The 25,234-nt window shown below is 38.2% G+C and overlaps 2 protein-coding genes and 1 long non-coding RNA gene across 3 annotated transcripts; all 3 read right to left on the bottom strand.

The window, feature by feature from the left end:
• Positions 1 to 5,451: 5,451 nt before the first annotated feature.
• Positions 5,452 to 6,231, bottom strand: LOC104422956 (probable LRR receptor-like serine/threonine-protein kinase At4g29180). The gene is made up of 2 exons (XM_039303011.1): positions 6,125 to 6,231; positions 5,452 to 5,875 (listed from the first exon to the last, which is right to left on the bottom strand). The coding sequence occupies exons 1-2, from the start codon at positions 6,229 to 6,231 to the stop codon at positions 5,452 to 5,454; spliced, it is 531 nt and encodes a 176-aa protein (XP_039158945.1).
• Positions 6,232 to 9,194: 2,963 nt separating this feature from the next.
• Positions 9,195 to 10,362, bottom strand: LOC120288964. The gene is made up of 3 exons (XR_005546906.1): positions 10,263 to 10,362; positions 9,680 to 9,751; positions 9,195 to 9,264 (listed from the first exon to the last, which is right to left on the bottom strand). It is a non-coding gene; the product is annotated as an uncharacterized LOC120288964 (long non-coding RNA).
• An 830-nt stretch (positions 10,363 to 11,192) lies between these two features.
• Positions 11,193 to 13,457, bottom strand: LOC120288846 (putative receptor-like protein kinase At3g46340). Its single transcript, XM_039303012.1, has 2 exons — positions 13,324 to 13,457; positions 11,193 to 11,751 (listed from the first exon to the last, which is right to left on the bottom strand). Exons 1-2 carry the CDS (start codon positions 13,455 to 13,457, stop codon positions 11,193 to 11,195), a joined length of 693 nt encoding a protein of 230 aa, XP_039158946.1.
• Positions 13,458 to 25,234: the final 11,777 nt, after the last annotated feature.

A 25,234-nucleotide genomic window follows, 5' to 3' on the forward strand; every position in this document is an offset into this window, starting at 1 on the left:
TGTGAAAGACCCACCGCCTTGCACCTCCGAAGAACTTGAAATCAGGCTTCGAGGAGTGCTTAAGAATGATCCCTGAGAGCACTTCCATGACCATAGTGAAAAGGTAAGGAGAGATGGGATCACCTTGGCGAAGACCTCGACCGCTCGCAAAAAACCCGTGGAGCTCTCCATTCAAAGCAATTGAGAATTTAGGAGTGCGAACACACGTCATAATTAGACTAGTGACGAGTGAGGGAAGCCGAAGGCCAGCATCACATTCTCAAGGAATCCCCAATCCACGGTATCATAGGCTTTCCTGAAGTCCACCTTTATCACACATTTAGGTAGATAAGGTTCAAGGTGGAAGCTAGAGAATAGTTCCTGAGCCAGCAGTATATTGTCCCTAATTCGTCTACCTTTTATAAAAGCAGTCTGAAAAGGGCCTACCGTGTTCTTCAAAGTTAGGGCCACCCGATTAGCTAGCACCTTTGTAATACACTTGTAGATAGTGTTGCAGCAGGCGATAGGCCTATAATCCTCCACAGAAGTGGCGTTGAGCACTTTCGAAACCATTACCAAGATGGTATTGTTAACCTCCCTCAAGAGCTTTCCGGAGTTGAAGAAATCCATCACTGCAGTCGTTACTAAAGGACCAACCGTGTCCCAGTTTTCTTTGAAAAACTCCGCTGTGAAGCCATCCGGTCCAGGAGCCTTTCCCTTAGGCAGAGAGAAGATAGTGTTCCGGATCTCCATCTCTGTAACTGGTTGAGCAAGAAGTGCAGCCTGATCAACCGAAAGTGGATGTTGAATAACCTCCCTCAAGTCCTCTAGCGAAGGTCTAATAATCTCCCCTTGCGGCATCAAGAGGTCCTCAAAGAACTCTACAAACCTTCGTTGCACCAGCCGTGGTTCCGTCACTATGTTCCCCGAAGAGTCGAGGACGGAGAGGACTCGTTCCTCAACTGTCTTTTGTTGACATATTGATGGAAGAATTTGGTATTTCGGTCTCCCTCCCCGAGCCATCGACCCTGGACTTTTGCCTGAAGAAGGACTCCTCCGAGGAGCGCAACTCTGCATAGATACACCTCTGGCTTCTCTCCACCTCAGCAAGGCTAGCAGAGAAGGGATTTAGCTGTAATTCTGCTTGCGTGGCCTCCATCATCTTCCGCGCATCAAGAGTTCTAGCAGATATATTAGAGAAGGAATCTCTGTTGAGCTGCTTGAGTCGATATTTGAGAGCCTTGAGTTTCGAGACAAGCTTATACATAGGGCCACCACTCCCCGGCGCATCCCACACTTGTGAGACAATTTCATTGAACTCCGGGTGCTTCATCCAGAAGTCGAAGAACTTGAAGGGCTTCCTTCGATGAGTCGGATTAAGTACCTTCACCACCATAGGCGAGTGGTCCGAGATTCCAGGAGCAAGGAAGGAGGCTTCTGAATAAGATAGATCCGAGCTCCACTTGGCATTCACTAGAACCCCGTCAATCTTCCTTGCTTTCCTAGAATGCCCCGAGGATGTAGTCCAAGTGTATCTAAAACCAACGAACCTCAAGTCCTCCAAATCGGCTTGCTCCAAGCCTTTGTCCAAACTCATTAAAACAAGGGAGCCAATCTTTGGAGCCACCGACCCGGTCCGATGGATCCTTAATAGCATTGAAGTCTCCCAAGACAAGCCAAGGAGTGTTTCGGAGATGGGTGCTTTTCATGATGATGTCTTCCCACAGCGGTCTCCTCAGCGAAAAAGAGTGATCTCCATAAATAAAAGAAACACAGCAAGCCACCTCGGAGTCTAGGCTCTTAAGGTTCCCATGAATTGCCTGCTTGGTATGAGAGAAGGCTTCAAACTTGACTCTCACGGGGTCCCATCCAACCCAAATTCTACCCCGGGGAAAGAGTCATAGTTTGCGGTCCAACACCAACCTCTCAATAGAGCTTCGGATATGGAGTTAAAGCGATCCTGTGGCACCTTAGTTTCCACCAAACCAACACAGCACAAGTGGTTCGAAGTAATAAAACTACGAATCTCCGCTTGCCTAGTCGAATCAACCATGCCTCTAATATTCCAGCAACCTATATACATATGTACAAAAGAGGAAACAAGGAAGGGTTACCTCCTTTTCGGAGGCTTGCGACGGCTCGGAGTGGGAGCCGTTCGAGCCGATGGAGGAGGTGGGTCTGGGGGAAGCACCAGGGGCTTGTCGTGGGTATTCTCCTCCCTGTTTCTCGTTGGAGGAGCCTTCGGCGATAGGCCTGGAGGAGCCTTCGGCGATTGACAAGGCGAGAGAAGATCATCATCTGAGCTAAGGTGGTTGACAGACTCATTCAACTCCGCTCCACTCCCCAGGCCCGCATCTGGATGGCTAATGGGATCTTCCTCCATTGTCACGGTGTGGTCATCCACCCTGATTAGTGCTTGAAGCCCACTCTGAGCCCTCCGGGTAGAGGTTGATGGCAAGCTTTTAAGAGCTGCTGCTGTCTACTTGAGAGATAGTTCCTCTTCTCGCAGCTGGCCGGATGGTCTAAATATGTCTCCTTGGGGGGGAGGAGATTTGTTCTTCTTCCCTTGACTTGTTTCCATCCAAATTCAGCCTCATTCGGATCTACCACCAGCATCGTTGAAGTCTCGAGAGGGGCGGGCCTCCACCGATGGGGGGATGGGCTGAACTTGCTTCTGGCCTTGCACCGCCCTTTTACCATTCAAAGAGGCTGCACAATTGTGCCCAAAGGATCCACACTTCAAGCATTCCGCTGGCTTCCACTCATACTCGATGGCAATCGACCGAACAACTCCGTTTAGTCTTACCTTGGTCAAGTAGAACCTCGGCTTGTTTACTTGAATCTCCACACAAACTCTTGCAAAAGAGATCCTTTGAGATTGCTCCGTGCGTTGATCAACAAATAACGGCTTGCCAATGGTGCTCGCGATGGCGCTAATTGCCGAGGCTGTCCATAGGTCAAGAGGTAGGTTCTTCAAGCGAATCCACACTGGCACCGTGGTTTGCTTCTCCCTCTTCAACTCTAGGAGTGGCTTCCATTGTTGCAAAACAAGTGCAACCCTTGCAACCGTTATATGACCTTCTTCCAAAATCTTCCTTCGGAACTCGGGGTCAGGGATGCGGAAGAAAAAGAAACCCTGGTCATCGGCGAAAACCTCAACAAGCTTCGGTCCCCAAGCTAGCTTGAGCGAGTTCTCCGTGAGCTGGAACGGCAAACTCTTCCCTATATAATACCCAACCAGACACTCATGCCATTTGGGATCCACCGCATCTAACACTTCTTCAGGAAGATCCACCACAGGGATATCATCCTCAAACGATGGAGGAACAAAGGTAAGGTCATACCCTTTCGCTGCGAGTTTCGCAACATTTTCCCACGTCCGGACAGCCGGGGCATCTGGTTTTCTCACTTGCTTTTGTGAGGCTTGGGGCCGTTTGGAAGCCGACCTCGCTCTACTTCGTCCTCTCGAGCGCCTATCCCGGCCTACATCTTTGGGGCCACGGTTTGAGGTCTCGCTAGTGCGGGCCTTGCCGTGAGCATGGAGGCCCGGGCCTCCTTGTCTCGATTGAGGGGGCTAGAAGTCCTCTCCGATTCATCTCTCAATTGCGCCGTATTACTCGGCTCACCACCCACAGCCATTGGAGCAGCCATAACACTACCCAGCCAGCTGATCCCAGACCTCTACACAGCAGCCATCTAAAGAGGAGACTAACTCGGACGCCTCACACCTCTTGGGATGGCCGAAAGCAGCAAGGGCAGGCAGGGGATGGACCAACAGTTCTTTCAAGAGCAAGGCAGCTTATCTGACGCCCTCCTCCCGCTTCTAGCAAGCCCGAGGCGCACCAGCACTGCTCCTCACGGGCCGAGCAACGCAGCAGCTCGGTGCAGGGCGCGGCACAGCAGGGTCGGAACAGGGGAGCACCAGCAATCGTTCAGGAGCAGAGCCGAGGAAGGCTTACCTGAGGTTGCTGGGACGCCTGCGAACCTCTGTTAGCAGACCCGAGCCGCACCAGTACCGCACCTCAAGGGGCCGAGCAGCGCACGACGGGCGATTCTCGTGGAGAGGCAGCTCGGATCTCGCCGCGAGATGGAGAGACTCGAATCCGTTCGGTGAGGAGCGAGGGCTTTCCCAGGGAGCTGAACCCCAATTTTCACGCCAATCGGAGGTCTGGATCGGCCGGATCGAGCAGATGAAGCCGGCGAGATCGGTTCAAAACCCCCGAGAGGAAGAGAGGCGATGAATAGTACCCGTGCGTGCATTTTGGCTCCGTTTTCTAAGAGAAAAGTTAGTAAATAAGATTACAAATAAACGTCGGTAAGCATTTTAAATAAGTATTGGTAAACCAAAATTAATTAGTAACCTAATAGGAGAAAAACTGTTAAGTCACATAAAAGTTTGCACATCCATATAAGAGTTGATATAATTTGGGCATTTGTGAAAAAGGGAAATAATTATTATAAATGATAAAAAAATTTGACAAATAAATATAGGAAATTAACGTTGGTAAGTAACTCAAATAGGAAGGGGTAACCCAAAAACTAGTTGGTAATTTGATCGGCAAAAACTAAATGTACGTCAGTAAAAAAAAAAGTTTGTAAATTAATGTAAGAGTAGATAAATCTAGGACCTTTAGGAGAAAGACAAATAAACGTTGATAAAAGATAAAAAAAAACTGGTAGTTGCATAATAGTGTTGGCAAGTTATAACAAGTTATTGAAACATCAAGAGATTGATAATTATTTTTATCTAGCAGTTTTTTGATGTTTAATAATTTTTTCTTAAATTTACCAACACATAAAAAAAGCTCCATTTTGATACGTGATCACACATCATATGTAGTTGGGGAGTGGAACAGTAGACTCATCTAGGTAACGTCAATATTCATTTTAGTATGGTAGATCAGAGTATGTGGCCTTTTCATTTCATGACATTATTATCCCTTCTTTGGTTTGTATTTGTGTAATGTACACCATCAATCTAAAACATTTTATACACAAGCAGTCATAATTTTAAAATTGGTATATGTGTTGGCGCATAAACACTGCTTGTGTAATTATTTTATTACACTCCTGGTGTAACGTATAAAATTCTTTTACATAATATTGAAAAGGGAAAAAAGAGAGAGAAAACGCATAGTCACCAAAAGATGGTGACTTTTGCAGCGATATTCGAATTGCATCATTTTGGAAGTAAGAGGCTGCGATCGTCCTCTGTCAATTTTCATGTAGACTAAGTCATACGATGACAAGACATTTTTGTACAAATCAAAAAGGGTGAATTGCCAAGAAAGAGATGAGAAAGAAAAACAAGAGATGAAATTCCACACGCATAATCACGATGACAAGAAAAGCCTCCGGGTATCCATATCTATAAACGAACATGAATTTCAAACACACACCGACTTGAGTTTAATAGTACTAGGAGTTTCCACAGTTTCGCAGCAAGAGTGGACTAGTCCTGACGGAACTAAGCTACTTTGCCACGGTTCCAGCAGCCGGATCAAATTCCAAGGAGGTCGTTCCGAGTTGTTCATTTGGTTTTGCTTCCTCCCCCTTTGTCTCGGATGCCGATCCTCTTGTCAAAGATCCCTGCAGTTCCGTCAATACCACACGTATGTCCGGCCTGTCAGCCACTATTTCTCTGGTACATGACTCCGCAATGGTTACCGCTTTGCTAGCTGAGTCGATGTCGAATTTTCCTTGCAGACGTGGATCCATAAGTCCCAGCTTATTATTTCCACTTTTGATGAACGGAGTCACATGGTTAAGTATGGGCACGCTTTCTCTCCCATCCTCTTCCATTATTGCCGGATGTCCTGTGATCAGCTCAAAGAGCACAATTCCGAAACTGTAAACATCACCTTTCTTGTTTAAGCTGTGAGAGGGTTGCTGATACCTGCAGAATACATAAGAACATGGACGATAAGGCTTCTCTTTGAATTCTCGAGTCATGCATCAATGCTGAACTTTCTTTAGAGGAATCCTCGTCATAGCCACTAACAAAGTTGAAAAAGATGCAGCCACTGAAGTATAAACACTGCATGTGTATCCAAGTACCAAGTAGGGGATACTGATAAATGAGAAGCAGAAGATGAAATCTTTGGAAATATTATAGATTATAAGGAGATTGAGTTTCAGACATTACTCAGGGGCAAGGTAGCCAGGAGTGCCTAAAGGAGTACTTGACTTATAACCACCACTTTTGGTTGTGGAAGCTCTTGACAGGCCAAAGTCAGATATTTTGGCTACCATTTTTCACTCAACAAGATTTTTGAGGTCTTCAAGTCTCTGTGGATGATGGCTGGAGTGCAACGATTATGCAGATAATCCAGACCTGTAATTTTGGCAAAACACTTCCTTTAACCAGGCCGAAGCCACAAAGAGAAAATTGCAGTGGTGGATTTGATTTACATACCTTGTGCTACATCCAAAGCAATTTGCAGTCTCTCATTCCAAGTCAAGACATGAACATTTGGCTTCTTTCCTTTTAAATTAACATGTCTTTGCATCATATCTTTGCAGAATTATTCTAGAGAAAATTGAAACATACAGGATAATGATGAAATACCTGATAAGTGTTCTTCCAGATTTCCATTAGCCATGAATTCATATACTAAGGCCATTTTTTTGCAGTGATCACAATATCCAAGTAAGGAAACCAAATTTCCATGGTGAGCCCTCGATGAGAGTCGTAACTGCAAATTCAAGACAGTGCTTTTTATGTTTGCAGTACCGCAGCGTAGGAGCAAGCTCCTAAATAAGCATCTGATTGTTCATTTCTATCTAACCTCAGCCAGGAATTCCTTGCGCCCTTGCCATGATGATCGATCGAGCACCTTGACAGCTACGCTGGTGCCGTCATCTAGAGTACCAACATGTACTTCTCCAAATGCTCCTTCGCCAATTTTTGACACTTTATTGTTTTTTTTCGAAACCTTGCTGCTGTTTTCACCAGTTTTAGATGCGTTATTGATGATCCTCAAAATGTCGACCCTGTTGTAAGATTTTAATTTCTCCAGTCCTTCATTATATTACAAAATTATTACGAATCAGTTTACATTACATCAGTACTAACATACTAATGCAAGTAGAGATAAAAAACAATACAAATATTTGGATAAATATATAGGTAGATAACGCTTAGTATGATGATATTTTAAAATTTTTTATAATATTGATGCCTGCAACTAGGCTTTAGTGATCCCAGTATGTATATATTCTCTTAGTTTGTTAGGATCACTCTGTGGCTTTGCAAGAATTTGCTTTCATTCAAGGAAAATTTGCCTTAAGCCTGATTGCAATGTGTGTGAGATTTTAAAATGATGTGCTCTTGTGACGGTGAAACATAGAAGTCGCCTATTTATCTCTCAACTAAATTATCCTAGAAATGTTGGAAAAACTCGTGCATTAGACTGATCAGGGGCAACTGTATTCTTAAGTTGTGACGGTTTTACTGCACGCGTGGTGTAGTAGGCTTAATAATACTATTTTCATGCTTGATTCTTGTTTCCTTCCTTTTAGACTTGTCTTTGAACCTCACAAAATGTTGAAAATGTGCCAACGAAGAAGTATGAAGCGAATCCATAAAGCCCGATAAGCAAGGGGTTTACTTGGATGTGGCATAGACAAGTAATAATGCAATAAAGTGGATGAGTTCAGCTGAATGTGTTAAAAATGATTATGCAGGAAATGTGTCCATTATAAGAGACAACAGATAAAAATGCATACGGAAACTATGTCATCATAAGAGCATAACAAATAGGAATGCCTATAATGCCTTTCCTCGACAATTTTGTATCTAAATGACAATTCTGCTGTAAAATCTGTGAAGAAATTCATAATGCTGATGAAACTCACTCTCGGATTTTTTGTCCGTCTAATCTATCTTCAATCTCTTAGGATTACTTTGTGAAATGAAATACTTTAGAAAGAACTTCTAATTCACGAAAATCATCCGTTAACATGTGCAATGTGGATTATATTATAAAAGGGTGCTCTTGTAAAGGTAAGAAGAGGGCTTAAGTTGTCGGTGATTTGTTGTTTAGTTTCATGTAAATATGCTGTGGACGAGAAGTAAAAGAATAAGTTACCTGTTGTCTGTTTCCTTCTGATCAACAAAATAGTCAACACACAGATAACTGCGAAAAATACTGAAACCGATGATAAAATTGGGACCAGTATGGAGTTTTTAGGCTCCTTCTTTGTGCAAGAATTTGCCCAGCAAAGATCCGGGTTGTTGTCAAACCTGCAACAAAAGTAAGGAGGTAAAGTCATATTTACTAAATTCTTTACCTACAAGTTGATCACAACCGGCCTTCATATTTGCTTTGAATCATCCTTCTAGAAAGAGAGAGAGAGAGAGAGAGAGAGAGAGGGAGGGAGGGAGGGAGGGAGGGAGAAACAAGCCTCAAGTCCAATGTCTTATCTTCAAGCTTCTTTTTAAGAGCCTTAGGAACTGAACCGTTAAGCTTGTTTCCACTTAGATTCCTACAAAGCATAACCATGTATGAAGACTTATGCTCTATCAATTCTTCAGGGCGTCACTAGGGCACATTTACTTAGGGTGCGAATGATAACGTTTCTGTTCTTTTTTTGTTCCGGGAACAAAACAAAAAAAAGTGTTTGTTCCGGGAACAATTTTTGAACAAAAGAACGTGTTTGGTAACGTTTGTTCCGGGAATAAAAAATGAATAGAAACACGTTTGGTAAATTTTATTCTTTTTTTGTTTCTTTTAATTTTTTAAACATTTTTATTTTATTTTTCATTTTTTCCTTTCTTTTTTATTTTTTCTTTTTTCGGCCGGTCACCGACCTCCGGCGACCGGCCGACGGGGCCGGCAGCCTCGCCCAACCACGGCGAGGCTCGCCGGGGGCCGTGAGGCTCAGCGAGATCGACGGCCCTCGACGGCCGGTCGCCGGCCATGGCCGAGGCCGGCGACCGACGAAAGAAAAAAAGAAGAAAAAAGAAGAAGAAAAGAAGAAGAGAAGAAGAAGAGAGAGAAGGAACGTTTCTTCATTTTTGTTTTCTGGAACAAGAAACAACAATTTGTTGTTTCTTTTTTTGTTCTTATTTTGTTCGGGGAAAAAAAAAAAAAAAGAACAAAAACGCAACCAAACGCGTTTCTGTTCTTTTTTTTGTTCCCGGGAACAAAAAAACAAAAAAATTGTTCAGAAACAGAAAAAAAAAAAGAACATTACCATGCACACCCTTACGAAATTCTCAACTTCGGCAAATTTGCCAAAGTTTCCAGTATGGCTCCCGTAAGTTCATTGTTGGACAGATCTCTGAAACAAAGTGAGTTTGGGTAGTTAACAATACAATAGATCTCATCCAAAATTTTGAGATTATGAATAAGGAAAATGACAAACATTTTGAGCCAAAGAGGCCAAAAATATCATTGCACTGCTTTAAAATCGATGCGCCACATGAACTTCCTCCAGTAAAGGCTCCCTCTAGAAGCCTCTAAAGTAACTTTTTTCTTTTTTTTTTCAGAATTAGTAAAAACGAGCTCCATAGCAAGACATTTACACGTGGAAATGTAAAGTTGAAAAGTCTTCTTAAATCATCACGGTGACTCCTTTTTAAAAATTTTGTCCTCAGCGGACATTTACACGTGAGACTGATATAAGGAAGATCTAAAGTGCACTCAATCCCGAAACACCATCACCTCAATAAGGGCCTCACTGGGCTAATACTTACAAGGCCTTCAATTCCGATAGATTTGATAGTGAAGAATGGATGTTGCCCCTCAAATTGCTAGAGCTCAGGTTCCTGCACATAATCAATCACGTGAGAAAAAGCTGTGTCATGCTCGTGTTCACAAAGGCGGTAATGTTGGTTTGATACACAAAAGTTAATGCACTCAATTGCAGAGAACACAACGTAACCTAAGATTAAAATTGAGAAGCACACAACTGATGAAGGAGTTTTTTTAGAATAATGTAGTCATATAGAGGAATGAACTTCCAATTTTTCAAGAAGAACGAGAAAAAGCCTTCAATTCTTCAAGAAGAAAAGAGAATTCTTTTAAAATTTCACTGGCGGCACCGGCATTATTTACAAGAAATAGTGCAAGGAGACTTACAGCGTAATAACCCCTTGACCTACTTATAGACTTTGGAAATGTAGGCTTCTTTTGCGAAGAAAATGTGATCATGCAGAGGAGCAAACTTTCAACTTTTCTTTCAAGGAGAACGAGAATAGAACTTCACTTCTTCAGAGAGAGTTCTTTTAGAGTTTCACCGTTGTATGATACTTCAAGAAATAGTTCAAAGGCACTTACAGTGAAATAATCCTTGGAAGTTTTCCATAACTACAATTTAGACCATCCCATGTGTAGTTGCTTGGGACGCATGGATCACCTTGCCAGCTCACTTTATTCACTTGATACATTGCCTTGGTATCATTGATAGCTTTCACTATAATTTACACCACAATAATATCATTTCTTTTTCAAGAATTGTAATGTTGTGAAAACAGAGAAAACATTATATGTTCAATTTGAAGTGATTTACAGCAATGAAGTATGCCAAGCAAAATATAGTTTTTTACTTTTCAGGATAAACCTAGTTTAAGAGTAGCCTATTAACCATTAAAATTGCATCTTCTAGAGCTCATTAAAGAAAACTCTTATATTATTCTTCTTAGATTTTCAAATTAAGCTTCTTGAAGCTCAATTTCACCTTACATTTTTGTAAACTTAGCTTATAAGCTTTCAGTCGCCACAATCTTTACCTACCGAACCCCACTGCCAATAATTACTTAAACCAATCCAACATCAATTCTCTTCTGATGGAGCAACCAAGGCAAGTGAATTGAAATTATTGCCTTGTAAGAGCTAATGAGGTATCATAGGAGGAGTAAGCATTAAGATCTCCTAGATTACTGAGAGAGTACTCTTTATCCAATGAAGGCATCAATCTGATCAACAAATCCTTATTCTTTTATCATGTTATACTTTCATTAGCCATGCAGAACGAACTAGTCAAGTTAGATTATGCAAGAAGCATCTCCTAAAATTGAGTTAAATGCACAGAAATCAATGCAATAGTTAAATCGCTAAAACCGTCTAGCATATGTGTCGACCTTTTTAAGAAAATGAGACCCCACGGAGATTGACCTGTTTATGTAGCAATATTCTTTACTGAATTCAACCTATATTATCAGATGTGTAATAAGTCGCTTTTTAACCACTTTGTTGTTCATGTCCACTTTAGAAGACTTCTGGTAGCAAAACATTCGAATTGGCGCTAGAAAAACATGTGTAAGTAGGGGAAATACCATCATCTTCGGCTGTTTGAACATTGGGGACTCCAACAATGCTGAAGATCTCGATGGCATTAAGGATTGGCAGATATGGAGATTCATTTGATGTGCGACTGATCGAGATGTTGATCTGGGACCCAGTAACCGGAGTGGAGACTATAGTCACTGGCTTTAAGTACTCGAGCGTCACAATCTTTGTGAATTGATTACCATTGATGGAAACTGTGAACTCCCTTTGTTGGCCATTAGGCAAACTCCGGGTTTCGGCAAAATGGACGTAGAAGATCCATTTACCTGGAGGAACGTATGGGTTCGGGGGTGTCCAACTATATCCCAAGGATGAATTACCGTTGCTCATGGTTGCAGCGGTCATAAGAACTTCCCCTGGAACCTTGTACGCATCGTTGTTGTCGGACAAGGATGTAGCAGATGCTCCGGCGCTGGGCAAAAGCCGGTAGTAATTAAGATCGCCCCACCAGATGCGATCATAAACATCCAATGGGTACCTAGTGGAGGCATTTTCAAAAACAGTTGATACGCTCAGCCAATGAGAAATCATTAAACTTGCAAAATTTCAAGTTTCTAATTCTTTGATTATTGTACTCCTACTATCAGTCAGATTCTTCTACCTGACAAAAATAGGACATCACGTGCACCATTCAAGTCGGCGGGCGCTTTTCTAGAATCATTAATTGGACCGCATATCGAAATAGTAAGTTTGATTTTATTTTTTTTTAGAAACTTTTCCTTGAATTCACTCGTGTTTTTTATAATCAATATTTTAAAATTGAATTAGTACCTCATGCTAGGTGGATTTTTAATTAGCAACTCCTAATCAATCCACTCGTGTTTTTTGTAATCGATATTTTAAAAATTGAGTTATTAATTCGTATTGAGCATGTTTAGCAAGTGTATGGAAGATATAAAAAGTGGTTGTTTGAATGACATATTACCTAGAATGAAAATGGTGATTGTCAATGAAGAGAGTTGTTTGGTCTGATAAAATTTTACATAAGAAATATCATACCCTATATCCGAAACTCATTTATGAATTAACTAGATTATTAGATGCAGACATTTTCTATCCTGAATGAGTATATTCCTATGAGATTCTCATAGAAAATTAAATGTTTTAGTAATAAAATTGTTATGCACCAAAAATTAAATTATTAGTGAATTCTTAACCATCTTCATTGAGATTCTCATAGTGCATAGCAATAAACCAAGCAAAAAAACAAAAACAAAAAATCATAGAAATTAATGGTACTGTTTGTAATTTTTTTTTTGGACAAATACAATAAGTAGAGTTCATGAAATTATTGTGAACTCAATTATATTTCAACTATGATGTTTCAATGATCTGTACGATAAACAGACTTTCTTCGGGGTGACTTATAAAACAATAAGGATACATTAATCGTTGCTTGTTGAAATAAATGTTCGTTTTCATTGTTTTTCTGTGCAATAGACCTCTAATATTCTAACATCGGAGAGTATACTCACATAAATATATTTCATATGTAAATATAGCTTCAAATGTTCAACATAATTATCACAAATGTCTTAAAAGAGGAAAATTATCTAAAAAGTCATAAACTTATTGTATAATTGTCAATTTAAATCTAAACTTTTCAATTGGTCAATCCCAAATCTCTTGACAATTTCTCAAAGAATTCATCTGATCAATTTTAGTTGAAAATCGTTAATATGATGGTCTAGTCAATGTAAAACGTTTATGTGGCATAGTTTATGTTTACTTGGATAATTTTTGCAATTTTTTAAAAATTTCCTGAATTTTTGTTTTTTGGGTGCTTTTTGTTTCTTTCATTTCCTTTTTTTTCTCTCTTTTTTTTTTTTTCCTATTTTCCTTTATCGGTCACCAAGGCCTCAGCGAAGGTGTTGTAGCCCTCGCCTATGGCTGACAACCTCCGCCTGCCATCACTGAGGTTCAAAAAGGGTAGAGTGAAAAAGGAAAAAAAATTAAAAAAAAAATGAAAGAAAAGGAAAGGAAAAATAGAGGAAAAAATTTGAAAGAATTGCTACCATGAAATTAACTTGTGTTCTCCAAAACGACTCACCTTGTAAATGATTCAGGGCTTGTTCCCATGTCGTACCTGCAAATATTCCTCAAGAACCCAGATCCAATTCCATAGATGCTATTGTTCAAAACTCTTAATTCCAGAGCTGAAATGAAAGGTATTCCACTTCCCATATTCACAACACACACCTGTATATAATCCGCTTGGGAGACATAAATAATCTCCGTGAACATATTACGATTGTCGCTGATGGTGGTCCAATAATTAACGTCAATATATAGGTCGAACGTGGGTGGTTCGTTTTTCCCATCATAGTTGCCATACCAAAAGTAGGCCCTGATCAAGTAAAGGCTGTTCTTGCCTCGATTAGGTTTGAGTGTGTAGCAGTTCCTTGTTCCATCCGCAAAGCTCCTTAAATTTTTGGTAGTTTGTATATAACCTTTGTTGAAGTTAATCTGTGAATCCTTCGTCTGTCTCATAATATATCTTGATATTGCTATCGAGATACGAATTAGGTGCCCCACAATCGATGCTTATAAAACCTTGAAATTGAGATGAATTAGAACCAAATAGTCAATATATTCTCAAACTTTCCTAGCTAGTTCAAGAATTCAGAAGTGGTCATCTCTTGTCGGACCTCGACCGTTATAATTAACTAGGTTTGGTTGATCTTGACATATATATACTATATATTGTGAGTGAACGACGCATCAACATATTTAATATCAATGCCTGGGATCACCCTTTTGATCTTATCCTTTCCTTCGCTCCTTCTCTTTCTTTCTTTTATCTTTTGCATGTTCTGTCATTGGGTAAACAAACCTACTGTTCACCACTGCGTGACTTTGCGATCAACTTTAAAAGGAGATAACAAAAGAAATTAAGCTGCTAGATGGGCTAGTTCACATGTCAATGCGACCGACAGGTCAAACCTTGCAAATTATAACTTTTTCAGTTTAAAATTTTGCTTCTCTCTTTTGTCTTTATCTGATGGCTTTCTCCACATAAAACTTCAGTTTGCATATTCCGGGATGTTCAAGTAAATTATTCTCAGAGAGAGAGAGAGAGAGAGAGAGAGACCTGTATTTTGTTGGGCTAGAACCAGCAGCTTCAAATCCAGAGCTAATAAAGAAGCGATGGAAGCACACCAGAGGAGGAGCAACATTGATCTTCCCATTTTCGGTGTCCAGAAGACAGAGAAAGGTCTCTTGCCAATGTGCATAAGTGAAGATATTTCAGGCAACTCATATTTATAAAAACTCTGAGGTGGTGGGAATAGGGAAAATCCACATTGGACATACAATAGTACATCAAAGTTGGCTCTTCAGTATAAATGTCAGGTTTAGACTTTGGGCCATCTCTTGTTGTTCCACTAGCTTTATATATACCGTGGCTCCTGTTCCAGCATTTAAATATCAAACAATGTCTTGTTGAAAGTTTTAGAATAGTTAGTGTTGATTCTACAAACTTTATTTATGTAATATTCCTATGTTATCGTAATCAAATCAGATCGCCTATCGATTTATATTTATTCACCCAAGATTAATTAACTCAAGTCCTTGAGCGAAACCAAATCTAACTAAATAGATGGGATGAGTACTTACTTTGAAATTTAGGGAATGATGTATTTCGGAGTGCACTTGAAAGCTCATATGCTCACACTGTAACTGACCCTGACAAGAGTGATTCACTCGATATCCATTCCTTGCACCAAGTACGGGCCACTTATATTATATTGGATTATAACAAAATGTAAAAAAAGAGATTATAGATTCTATTTCATTTACGCATAATTATAAATATTTCTTTCTACACATTTTTCATATACCCTATTCTTCAGCATAACCAATAATTGTCAAATTCTCCTATGGATGAAGTTCAATCATCGGGAAAAAGAACATCTCATATAATTACTCTATTGGATATGCACATGAAGTAACCTCCATTGATAATGTCTTTCCATGTGGTGAAGACTACTCATGAATCATGATCACAATGCACAACTTTTCACAGCATGATTGGAACATTAGCGAATTGATTAGACTATTTAAAAGCGAAAATCACTTTTCTTTTCTTTTCTTTTTCCTTTAATTCATGTGCATGAGACGGAATCTCTTTCATCATGGAAGCACAGAACTTTGCACATGACTCACGTATGATTTTAATTTTTGTTTTGGGGGTCCAAAACAATTCCCTAATGCTTTTATTTATAGCTCGAGCAAGAAAAGCAGTGGACTAATTGCACGATGCATAGTCAGGAACAATAAAAAATGACTTTTGCTTCAATAATGCAGATTAAAGAAAAAAAAGTGAAGAATTTTGCTTTACGAAAAGTGAGTTTTGTTTTCACATTTATTAAATTTGTGATCCACAAATATTCTTATAATTAGACATGGATCTTCAACATAAATATGTCAAGATCAACCAAACCTTGTTAATATAAAAAAAATACTAAATTAAAGAATCCAATTATTTATTCAAGGACAAAGCATATAAAGATTCGATATCATTTCATTCGAGATCATGTTCAGAATGGAGAAAAAAAATTATAATTCAGTTGATTTAGCTAATGTTATTTATTTGTTGTACTATCTCTGGTTCGCTTGTTTTTTTAATAAGCCAGATGCTAAAGTCCGGTAATATGTACAAGACGGAGACAGTATTTAATTAGTGAAGGCATAAACAACTAGGAAAGATTAATTTATCTTACAGTTCTCTGAAGCTTTAAACCAGCTTGCTGTAAAGCCTACAAAGAGCGCGCACACAATAGTTAGCTTTTACTTTCAGATTTCTCCATGCAGGGGATAGAAACTTTCAGCTCAAATTAGGCCAAATGGCCAATCGCCACACTTCCATGCTTGATTCTCCAGCCGTTTACCAAGTTGCGAAAAAGACACCTTTAGAATTCATGTGCATACAGCACATACGATTTTATAGTCTCAGTTCCTGGCCTCCAATAATAAATAAACATGTTTGGTTTATGATGCATCTTCTTATGTAGAGGGGTTGTTCCTGGAGATACATCATTCTCATACCCAAAAAGAAAAAAGAAAAAAAAAAAGAAAAACAGAGTATCACTAACCACAATAATCATTTCTGTTCTGCTTCTTTGGATGCCATTGACGTGCCAAAATTTTTCCAGCTAGGTAAACATAAAGCCTACAGCGAAGTTACAATAGTCAAAACGAAGAAGACAAGAAATAACACCACATGGCAGAGTCAACAGCAAGGACGATGCTAGAACAGGCATTGGCATCGTGGCTGAAGAAAATATGTACATAAACTTAACCAATGTTTCGGAAAAGTTCAAATTTCCTCTAAGTAGAGCATAAAGTCCATTTGGAAAGGAGAAATTATGAAATCATCGGGATGGGAAGCTTCGTGTGTGAATGATGGCTGTAGTAGGACAACGAAAACTGATTATGGAAATTCTACCTGAATTTTGAGAAGCAAGGTTTGAGATCCATCCATCACTACAGCAACAGCCCCGAAGGAAAATTGACATATATATTACGTCAATTTATGGTAAGTAAAAATAAATTGACATATATATATATATATATATATATATATCTGTGTGTGTGTGTGTGTGTGTGTGTTACTTGTTTTTAGTGGCCAATTTCGGTTTTGATTTTGCATGAGTTCAACGTCGTTTTATAGTCGTTATGGTTGTCGTCATTATACCATTATTATTCACATTTTAACTTTTAACTTTTTTGCTCGTGGAAAGCTTCTTTCAAATCAAAGTTGGAGAAGAGTAATCATGTCACCAATCATTTCACTATTTATAGTCGTCCTTGTCATTATGTTATTATTCTTTTATTATTATGCACTTTAGCAATCAATTTACATCATGTTTCACAGATTCAATCACGAGGCTCATCATGATTGGACTACGGTCCCAAAGATGCAGTACCTTTTTTTTTAAAAAAATTTTACTTCAGTACGCTACTTTTATCATCCTCTTTTTGGACCATTCAGAACGAAAAAGTAATCAGTAAACTTTTGAAATCTGGCCATCCTTTAGATAGTGCCCTTTCCTTGACCCGAGTTACACGACCATCTCTCTCGGTAAGTCTCTTTAACGCATAATAGGTGGCACAATACCGATAAATTCCGTTGGATGAGTTTACATTAACCTAAGTTTCATACAATTTTCCACGGGCATTTCTCCTTCAGCTAAATTAACTTTAAACTAATTTTTTTGACTAAACTCCTTCCTTTCTAGAGCTATGAGAAGCATTTCTTTCAGTTCAACGTCCCCTGATTTAGCTTTCACGTTTTATCTCTAGCAAGAAAACTCCTTTCTTAAGATTTTTCCTTGTGGATTGGATATCTTGGATTGGAAACTCTTGAGAGTTTGAGCATTCAAGCGACTGTAATATTCTTTTTGCTAATTATTGTGGAACAATCTTGATCCAATGTGGTTAGGTTTTATTTCTACAATTTATTTCTTGTTTGAATCATTTGTTTGTTCACACTTTTCACATTAGTCGTAAGGATTTATTATTGATAAATTATTCTAGATATTTTGTCTATACGTAATTATCATTATGGATTTTATTAAATTTGATTTGGAGAAATTTACTATCGGAAATGATTTTAATCCTTAGTGCATAAAAAATGTGTGTGATGTCAAAGCCGTAGTGTTTGGATTTAGCATTGGGGGAGATGATACATTTCCTCAAACCATGAAAGTAGAAGAAAAAGTTGATATTTTGAAAAAAGGCTAGGTGTATAACACTGCTGAATTAAGGGGATAATGTTTTGGTTGGAGAGATAAAATTGACAAGTGTAAATGCAGTTCGAGCAAAACTTGAAGTGTTGTACATATCAAAATCTCTCTTGAAGAAACATTTCTTGATTCAACGGTTATTCACTCCAAGATGATAAAGGAATGTCAATCTAGGATCACCTAAATGAGTTAAATAAAGTCGTTAACATTCTAAGCAATGCGGATGAGAAGATATCTAACTATTGGCAGACTATGATATTGCTTTATTCTTTATCCAATTCTTAAGAGTAATTCTGTGGTTATCTAACGAGAGGAAGTGAATTTTGCACTATTTTCCAAAAGAATGATGGAAGAAATTGTAGGGCAATGAACGCAGGAGTGGCACTGATGGCTTGCGGGTCAAAGGCAAAAACTCAAAGATGGGTTCTTATAAAAGATGCGAGTCTAGATTGAAGTTTAAAGTAATGAAAAAGCCATTAAGATGTTCTGACTATCAGAAAGAGGGGCACATTGCAAGTGGATTGTCTATAGCTAAAGAAAGTAGAGAGATTGGAGAGCGACACAAATGTTGCCCGGGCCAAAGGGAAGGAGTCATACGCTTTGAGTGGGACTACTAGTTCAACTGGGAGAAGTGGATCATGAATTCTAAATTCACCTATCACATAGATTGATTTTCAGAATATTAATCTATCGGGGATGTCAATTTATTTCAGACTCTCAAACTTGGAAGGTTTTCATAGGTGTGCTGATGGTCATGTAGGGGAAGTAGGAAAGCAATCTCTACTACTTTTAGGGACTGACAATTATAGGCTCAATTCCTACAGTTCCATCCACATGTCTGAGAGAGGAACAAACATTTTCAGCGAGCAGGGTCTTCTGTATTTGGGCCATTCAGAAAAAAAGTAACGAGTAAACTTTTGAAAATCTGGCCATCCTTTTGATGGTGCCGTTTCCTTGACTTGAGCTGACTTGAACATCTCTCTTGGTAAGTCTCTTTAGCGCATAACAAGTTCCGTCGGATGATTTTACATCAACCTAACTTACTAGCAAAAAATTATCCAAAAAATCATAAATCCATTATATTTTTGTCATTTCAATTATAAACCTTTTAATTTTGTTAATTGAGTTATAAATATTTTTCATGTTTTATTAACTGAGTCTTAAATATTTTCACATTTTGTTAATTGAGTTTATCTGGTCAATTTTAGCTGGAAATTACTAATATGAACGCCGACAATCTTACATAGGGCCCGTTTGGTTCGGCTTTTGCGGAATATCTTTGGCCAAATGCAAATATCTTTAGGATAAAGGGGTTTTCGGGAATGCTCGGCCGTTTGGCAAATTACGCATTGAAAAGTTGCTTGTGCGAAAATACCGTTCGGCAAAATTTATTCAAATGGGCTTTTGCTTTTAATTTTCTTCTTTAAAAAATCTGAAAATCAAATCCGGCGGCCGACGATGCCAAACGGCCAGATTTGGCTGTCCGGCCGCTTAAGGCCGCGACCTTAGGCGCCTAGAGGCGCAGAGGCCAGATCTGGCCGTCCGCGCGGCCAGATCTGCCTTCGAGACCGCCAAATCGGCAGCCCGAGGTCGCGCGGACCCGGGCGGCGCATGGTGAGACATCGGGCGCTTGAGGTCGTAGAGGCCGAGATCTGGCCGCCGAACCGCCAGATCTGGCGGCCCGAGGTTGCGCGAACCTCGGGCGACCTCGGCGATGCGGACCTCGGGCGGCGTCGCTTGGTTCGCTCGGAACCGGGCGGCGCCGCTGAGGTCCGCGCCACTGGGTCGCGCGTCGCGGCACCCCGCACGGTGGTCCCTGGCACGCGTGACCCTCAGGCGGCAGCGGCGGTGGCTGCCAGAGAAGCTTGGTGGCCGGAAAGAAGAAGAAGAAGAAGAAGACGACGAGAAAGAAAAATGATGAACAGTAGGCATGGCATTTCCCAAATGCCGAATGCCCAATGCTGCCCCTCCCCAAGATTGCGCATTGAGCATTCCAAATGCTTATACTTGGGCAAAGGAGCTTCCAAAAATTTTGCCAAACACTAAAATTTTCCCCCAAGGAGCTTTGGGGGTCCAAGGGACTTTGGGAATGCCCAACCAAACACCCCGTACGACCGGTGCTAATTTTAACAATTTATATAATATATGAATTTTTTTTCCATTTTTTTTCTTTCCAAGATTGGCGAGGGTCAAAAAAAGGAAAAGAAACAAAGAAAAAGAAAATAGAAGAGAATTTTTTTAAAAATAATAGTGTCCAGTTGTCCAGGTGCATTTTGCTAGGACACTCAACCTAACAATGCAGTCTCAATCCAAACATGTTTTAATCCCTATTTTGAAGTCCTTATAAATCACAACTTGTGACAACCCTAAGGACCTTAGTATATCCTTAAATTACTCTCATCCTCTTTAGGGGTTTGCGCTTAGCGAAGGATGGGGAACCTTCATTCTTAGGTGCGAAGCAAAATATGAAAGTGCTAGTATGAACATCTAGAGGGGGTGAATAGGTGTAAAAACATATTCTACAAAATGTAGTGAATACCTTTACTTTTAACCTCAGTTTGAATAAAAACAGACTTTTGAAACTGAGTCTGAAGAACAATAGACTTTGAGCGAGTTCATATTTTAGCAGTTAAATAGAACTACGAAAAAAATAAAGGAATTCAAGGAAGATAATAAGAACATAGAATTTATAGTGGTTCGCTTAAATCAAGCCTACGTCCACTCTCCCACGCTAATAGCGTTCTAGCTGGATTCCACTATGCAATCAACAAAAGATTACAACTTTGAGTGCAAATACTTAGTAGTAGATCACACTATCTCACTAAGTCACTCTTTTGGTATTTCTCTCACGATCACAAACGTTTAAGTTCACAAGAGACAAATGTATGATCGAAGTTGGCTCAAACTTTGGAATTATAAATTCTATACTCAGTCTCTTACTTGCTCATCGGTCATTGATCTCCTTAAATACTCCTCTACTTCCAAACTAGTCGTTAGACAATATCTTAGAGGATTGTCTTCCAATCTACCTGTTTGACAGATCTGTATCTAGAAGATTTGGTAGTCATTGAGTGATAGAAGTAGAATCCCAAATTGATTCCGATCGCCCATACAAACAGAATCTTGGTTTCCATAAGTAGAGCTTCTCTGTATAGAAAGTTATTGTCTTTAAAATCCAATTATCAATCAATTAAATTGAATCAATCAAATCAATCTTGATGTAGAATCCAAACCAGATCACTAGCCGTTATACATTTAGGGCTTGTGTTACGTTCTGTCAAGTTGTTTCATTTTGAATCTGCTACATTCTGATCTCGTTCTGGACGTAAAGTCTAAGGGTGTTTAGACTGAAGTAGAGTCTGAGTGTCTTTAGTTTCAAGTAGAGTCTGAGTGCAATAGACTTTACAATTTGGACGTTAATATGAATAAATTCAACTCCAACATAAAGTCCGTCTTATGGTTTTTCATTCACGTTCAGTCTGGAATTTGTCAAAGTGGGCAAACTTCTAATGTATAACAGATTTTGACACTAAAGTCTGGCAATATTCAAACTTTGATACAAAAGTCTGGAAATCTTCAGAATAGACTTTGGACATGTGTTACGTTCAGTCTTCTGACAGTTTTCAAACTTTGACAATATTCTTTACATGTTCTATCATCTGCATAGTCTATTACTTAACCATTAAACACGTTAGTAGCTTTTGATTTATTTTGTCATCTTCAAAACATTATAAGGGATTTCCCTAACAATCTCCCCCTTTTTGATGATGACAAAACAATCTCTGAATATGCAGATGTGTAATCACATTTTAAAGATAATAAATCAATGCAATCTTAAAGAATAATGTAATTCAAGATAGCAAATAGATTGAGCATATAATTATATATGTAAAGATAATTGTAGCTTAATAAATATCAACACATATGCATATTTACATTATCTCCCCATTTTTGTCATAATCAAAAAGCGATAATAGTGGAAATAGTATCACGTAGAGAATATAAAATGATAACAAATATATATTGCATGAAATACAATTTCAAAAAAAGCTTTTACAAAGTAAATCAAATATCAAAGATATGTGATAAAGTTCACTTTGATCATATATATCAGCAAATATTCAATAAAAATCACGGATGCATTATAAAATTTATTTACCTTTTTGTCATAATAAAATGATAATATCAATAAGAGATTTGTTAATGACAAAAGGTAATAAAAGATGCACTAACCTAACCGGATTTTTTAGAACTTGGTAAGTTCTAATCACATTTACATTTTCCTTCATTCTATAATAAGATCATGATCATGATTGATTCAAAAATATTTTTCCATAATTGATCAAGGCTCTCCCTCAAATTGTTGCCTTTTTGAGATGATCACGATTCTTTCATTTCTCTTGGATTCACTTTCTCCCCCTATCATCATGACAATATTTGCAAATAGCACTAATTGTGGCTTGTGCACGTTGAGCAGAATATCTTTCCATTATTTCCTTTGTAACAACAATATCCACAATGATCATTTGCATTTTAAAATTCGATGCATAAATTTATTTTCTTCAATCAAGCTCTTCTCGAATTCAATATGCATAAACTTTCGTACGACACATTAGGGATTTCCTTAACAATTTGCAAAAACTTTGCACAAGGAAGGGAATTTTTTAGCCTCCAAAAGATAGTATAAAATCTTCACAATTTTCGAATCAAGCTTTCCAAAATCCACATGGAAGATTCTTTTGCCTCCTGCAAATTCTTGTATAATAGATAACAATCTTTGCAAAAATATCACGTAATATCCTCCTTCAATTTGTGGATCAAACTTGCTAGATATAAGATATCTTCTAAATATAGCAAGAATATCCATAAATATACAATAATATCTTTCAAGATCAAAGGAATTTCCTTAAGCATAAATCTCAAAATTATATTATTGATATATTTCGCAAAAAGAAAGTAGATATTTTTATCACGTGCCAAATCAAGTAAAAACTTGCAATGCTTTATATTTATGACGAAATATATTTGTAATATAAATAATATATAATTCATATGCAATCATGTAGAGATTTGCAAGGCAGGAAAAGAATATTCTCTTACCCAAGGTATATGTTTGCAATATACCATTGATAAAAAAAAAAATTACCAATCTTCGCATGAGATACCTTTTTGATTGCACCTATGTAAACTCGCAATCATTCTTCCCTTATAGAATTTCCTGCAATGCACTCATTTCCTTTTTGGTATCCATCAATTTGGATCCTTCCTTGACGTTAGAGAAAAATATGAAATTTCCATAGATAATCAAATATTCTTTTGAAACTCATCATAACAAAGTATTTGAGGAAAGAATATTATGTACAATAATATCTTGAAAAAGAAATTCCCACTTAGTCAAAGCACAATAAAATTAGGGAGAATAAAATCCTTGAATATTTAAGAAAGAATATTTTGCATAAATTAATATCACGTAAAACAGAGATATACTATGCAAAATATAATAAAATTTGAGAGCATAAAATCAAACCAAATAAATTCAATTTTCTCTAAAAAGAATATCAAAAATGATCACACGTATTAAATCGAATCTTGAATCACAAGAACAAATCACACGATTCTTTCTTCAATAAAACAAATCAATGGATACGGTCATAATAAAGTCTAAATCAATCAAGGCACAAAGAGAATATAAGTATAATGAAAAATTTTAAATTATGTACTCAAACCAAATAAAAATATACACTCCTTACCTAACTCTCTTTCTTCTTTTCTTTTATTTCCTGCAAAAACAACTCATCATTTCTTTGGTACCCATATTTTCTTGGGTCCATGAGAATTAGTAGAGTATACTATATTTACTAAATCTTTCTTAACAGGTCTCTAGACTTTAGGACATTCTTCTCAAACTGTTCTAAGTCTCCACAATTTGAACACTTAAGGGCATTTCGACCAACAGGTTTTGTAAAAATCCTTTCAAAATGCTTCTTGTACGAAAGTCTAGGAGGTCTTTGTCTAAGCCTCTCCTTGACTTTAGGAAAATCTATTAGAGAATCATTTTCCTTTTTGAAACCAAGTCCCGACTTATTATAGTAAGGTATTTGGATGGAAATGATATACTCTAATGTTTTTGAACCATTTTAAAATTTTGTCAAAATATTTGAAAATTTCTTATTTAAAGAATCATTTTCTTTGACAAGTAAATCTCGACTTTCTTTTGTTTGTAGAAAATCTTTTTGCAAAATTTCAAACTTTTCTTTTGAGAAAGATCCTTTGCCTAAGCCAAGAATTCTCCATTTTTAGTTCGGAGATCCTTTTAAGAGAAGATTTGAGATTTAAACAAAGCTCATTTATATACTTAAGAACTTTGATAGGAATTTTTGAATGGCTTACCTCGATTTCCTCATCGGATTCTAAGTCTCGTATGCGAGTCGACTCGATTCCGAGTCTGATTCTAATTCCGAATTTGAGTTTGAGTCTGAATATGCCATCAATCATATATTTTCTTGCTCATCATCTTCTTTCATGGTTCTTTTTTGCCCATTCTGCTTGTATTGTCTTCTTTCATTGAACTTCTTTCCTTTTCTACTCAGCTTTTTGAATTTCTTGATCATAAAAGCAAGTTATTCGTCGTCCATGTCATTTTCTAAGTTTGTATCATCAAAATCAACGTAGATATTAAAGCGATGGACTTCTTACATTCGAGATCTTCATCAACGATTTGTTCCACTTCGTAGGATTAAAGAGTGCCAATCAATTCATCAACGAAAAGTGGCATAATCCTTTGACTATCCCAAACTTCTTTTGTTGTTTCACATGAAGAAATTATGTTATATTCAGCAGGAGACAAGGTGCAATATAAAGAATAAATGGCTTTTGCATCAAGAGCTTCTCTTTTGGACAACTCCGTCCGAGACATCGGTGCAGGGGTTTGGTTTCTTTGTCTTTGCCATTCTTATTTGATGTAGACGTAGCAATGTGATTGATTTCTTTTTCCACAACATCCCATTGCAAGGGATCTTTGGATCTTAGGAATGCTTTCATTTTGTTCTTCCACACGCTATATTCCTTTCCATCAAAATATGGTGGTTTGGTATTACTTTGCCCTTCTATAAATCCCGGTGCCAAGATACTAGCCATAGAAGATATTTAACTCAAAAGTAAAAATACTTTTATAAACCGAGCACTTGGCTCTTATACCAATTGAAAATGCTAGTA

The sequence above is a fragment of the Eucalyptus grandis genome, chromosome 10 (assembly GCF_016545825.1).
Source record: "Eucalyptus grandis isolate ANBG69807.140 chromosome 10, ASM1654582v1, whole genome shotgun sequence".
In the NCBI taxonomy this organism is placed as follows: Eukaryota; Viridiplantae; Streptophyta; class Magnoliopsida; order Myrtales; family Myrtaceae; genus Eucalyptus; species Eucalyptus grandis.

Coding starts and splice junctions, on each gene's coding strand:
- LOC104422956 (XM_039303011.1), bottom strand. CDS start 6,231: ATGGTAGCCAAAATATCTGACTTTGGCCTGTCAAGAGCTTCCACAACC. Junction 5,876..6,124: donor CCTGGCTACCTTGCCCCTGA/GTAATGTCTGAA, acceptor TGTATTCTGCAG/GTATCAGCAACCCTCTCACA.
- LOC120288846 (XM_039303012.1), bottom strand. CDS start 13,457: ATGGGAAGTGGAATACCTTTCATTTCAGCTCTGGAATTAAGAGTTTTG. Junction 11,752..13,323: donor AGCCCTGAATCATTTACAAG/GTGAGTCGTTTT, acceptor TGCCTCCACTAG/GTACCCATTGGATGTTTATG.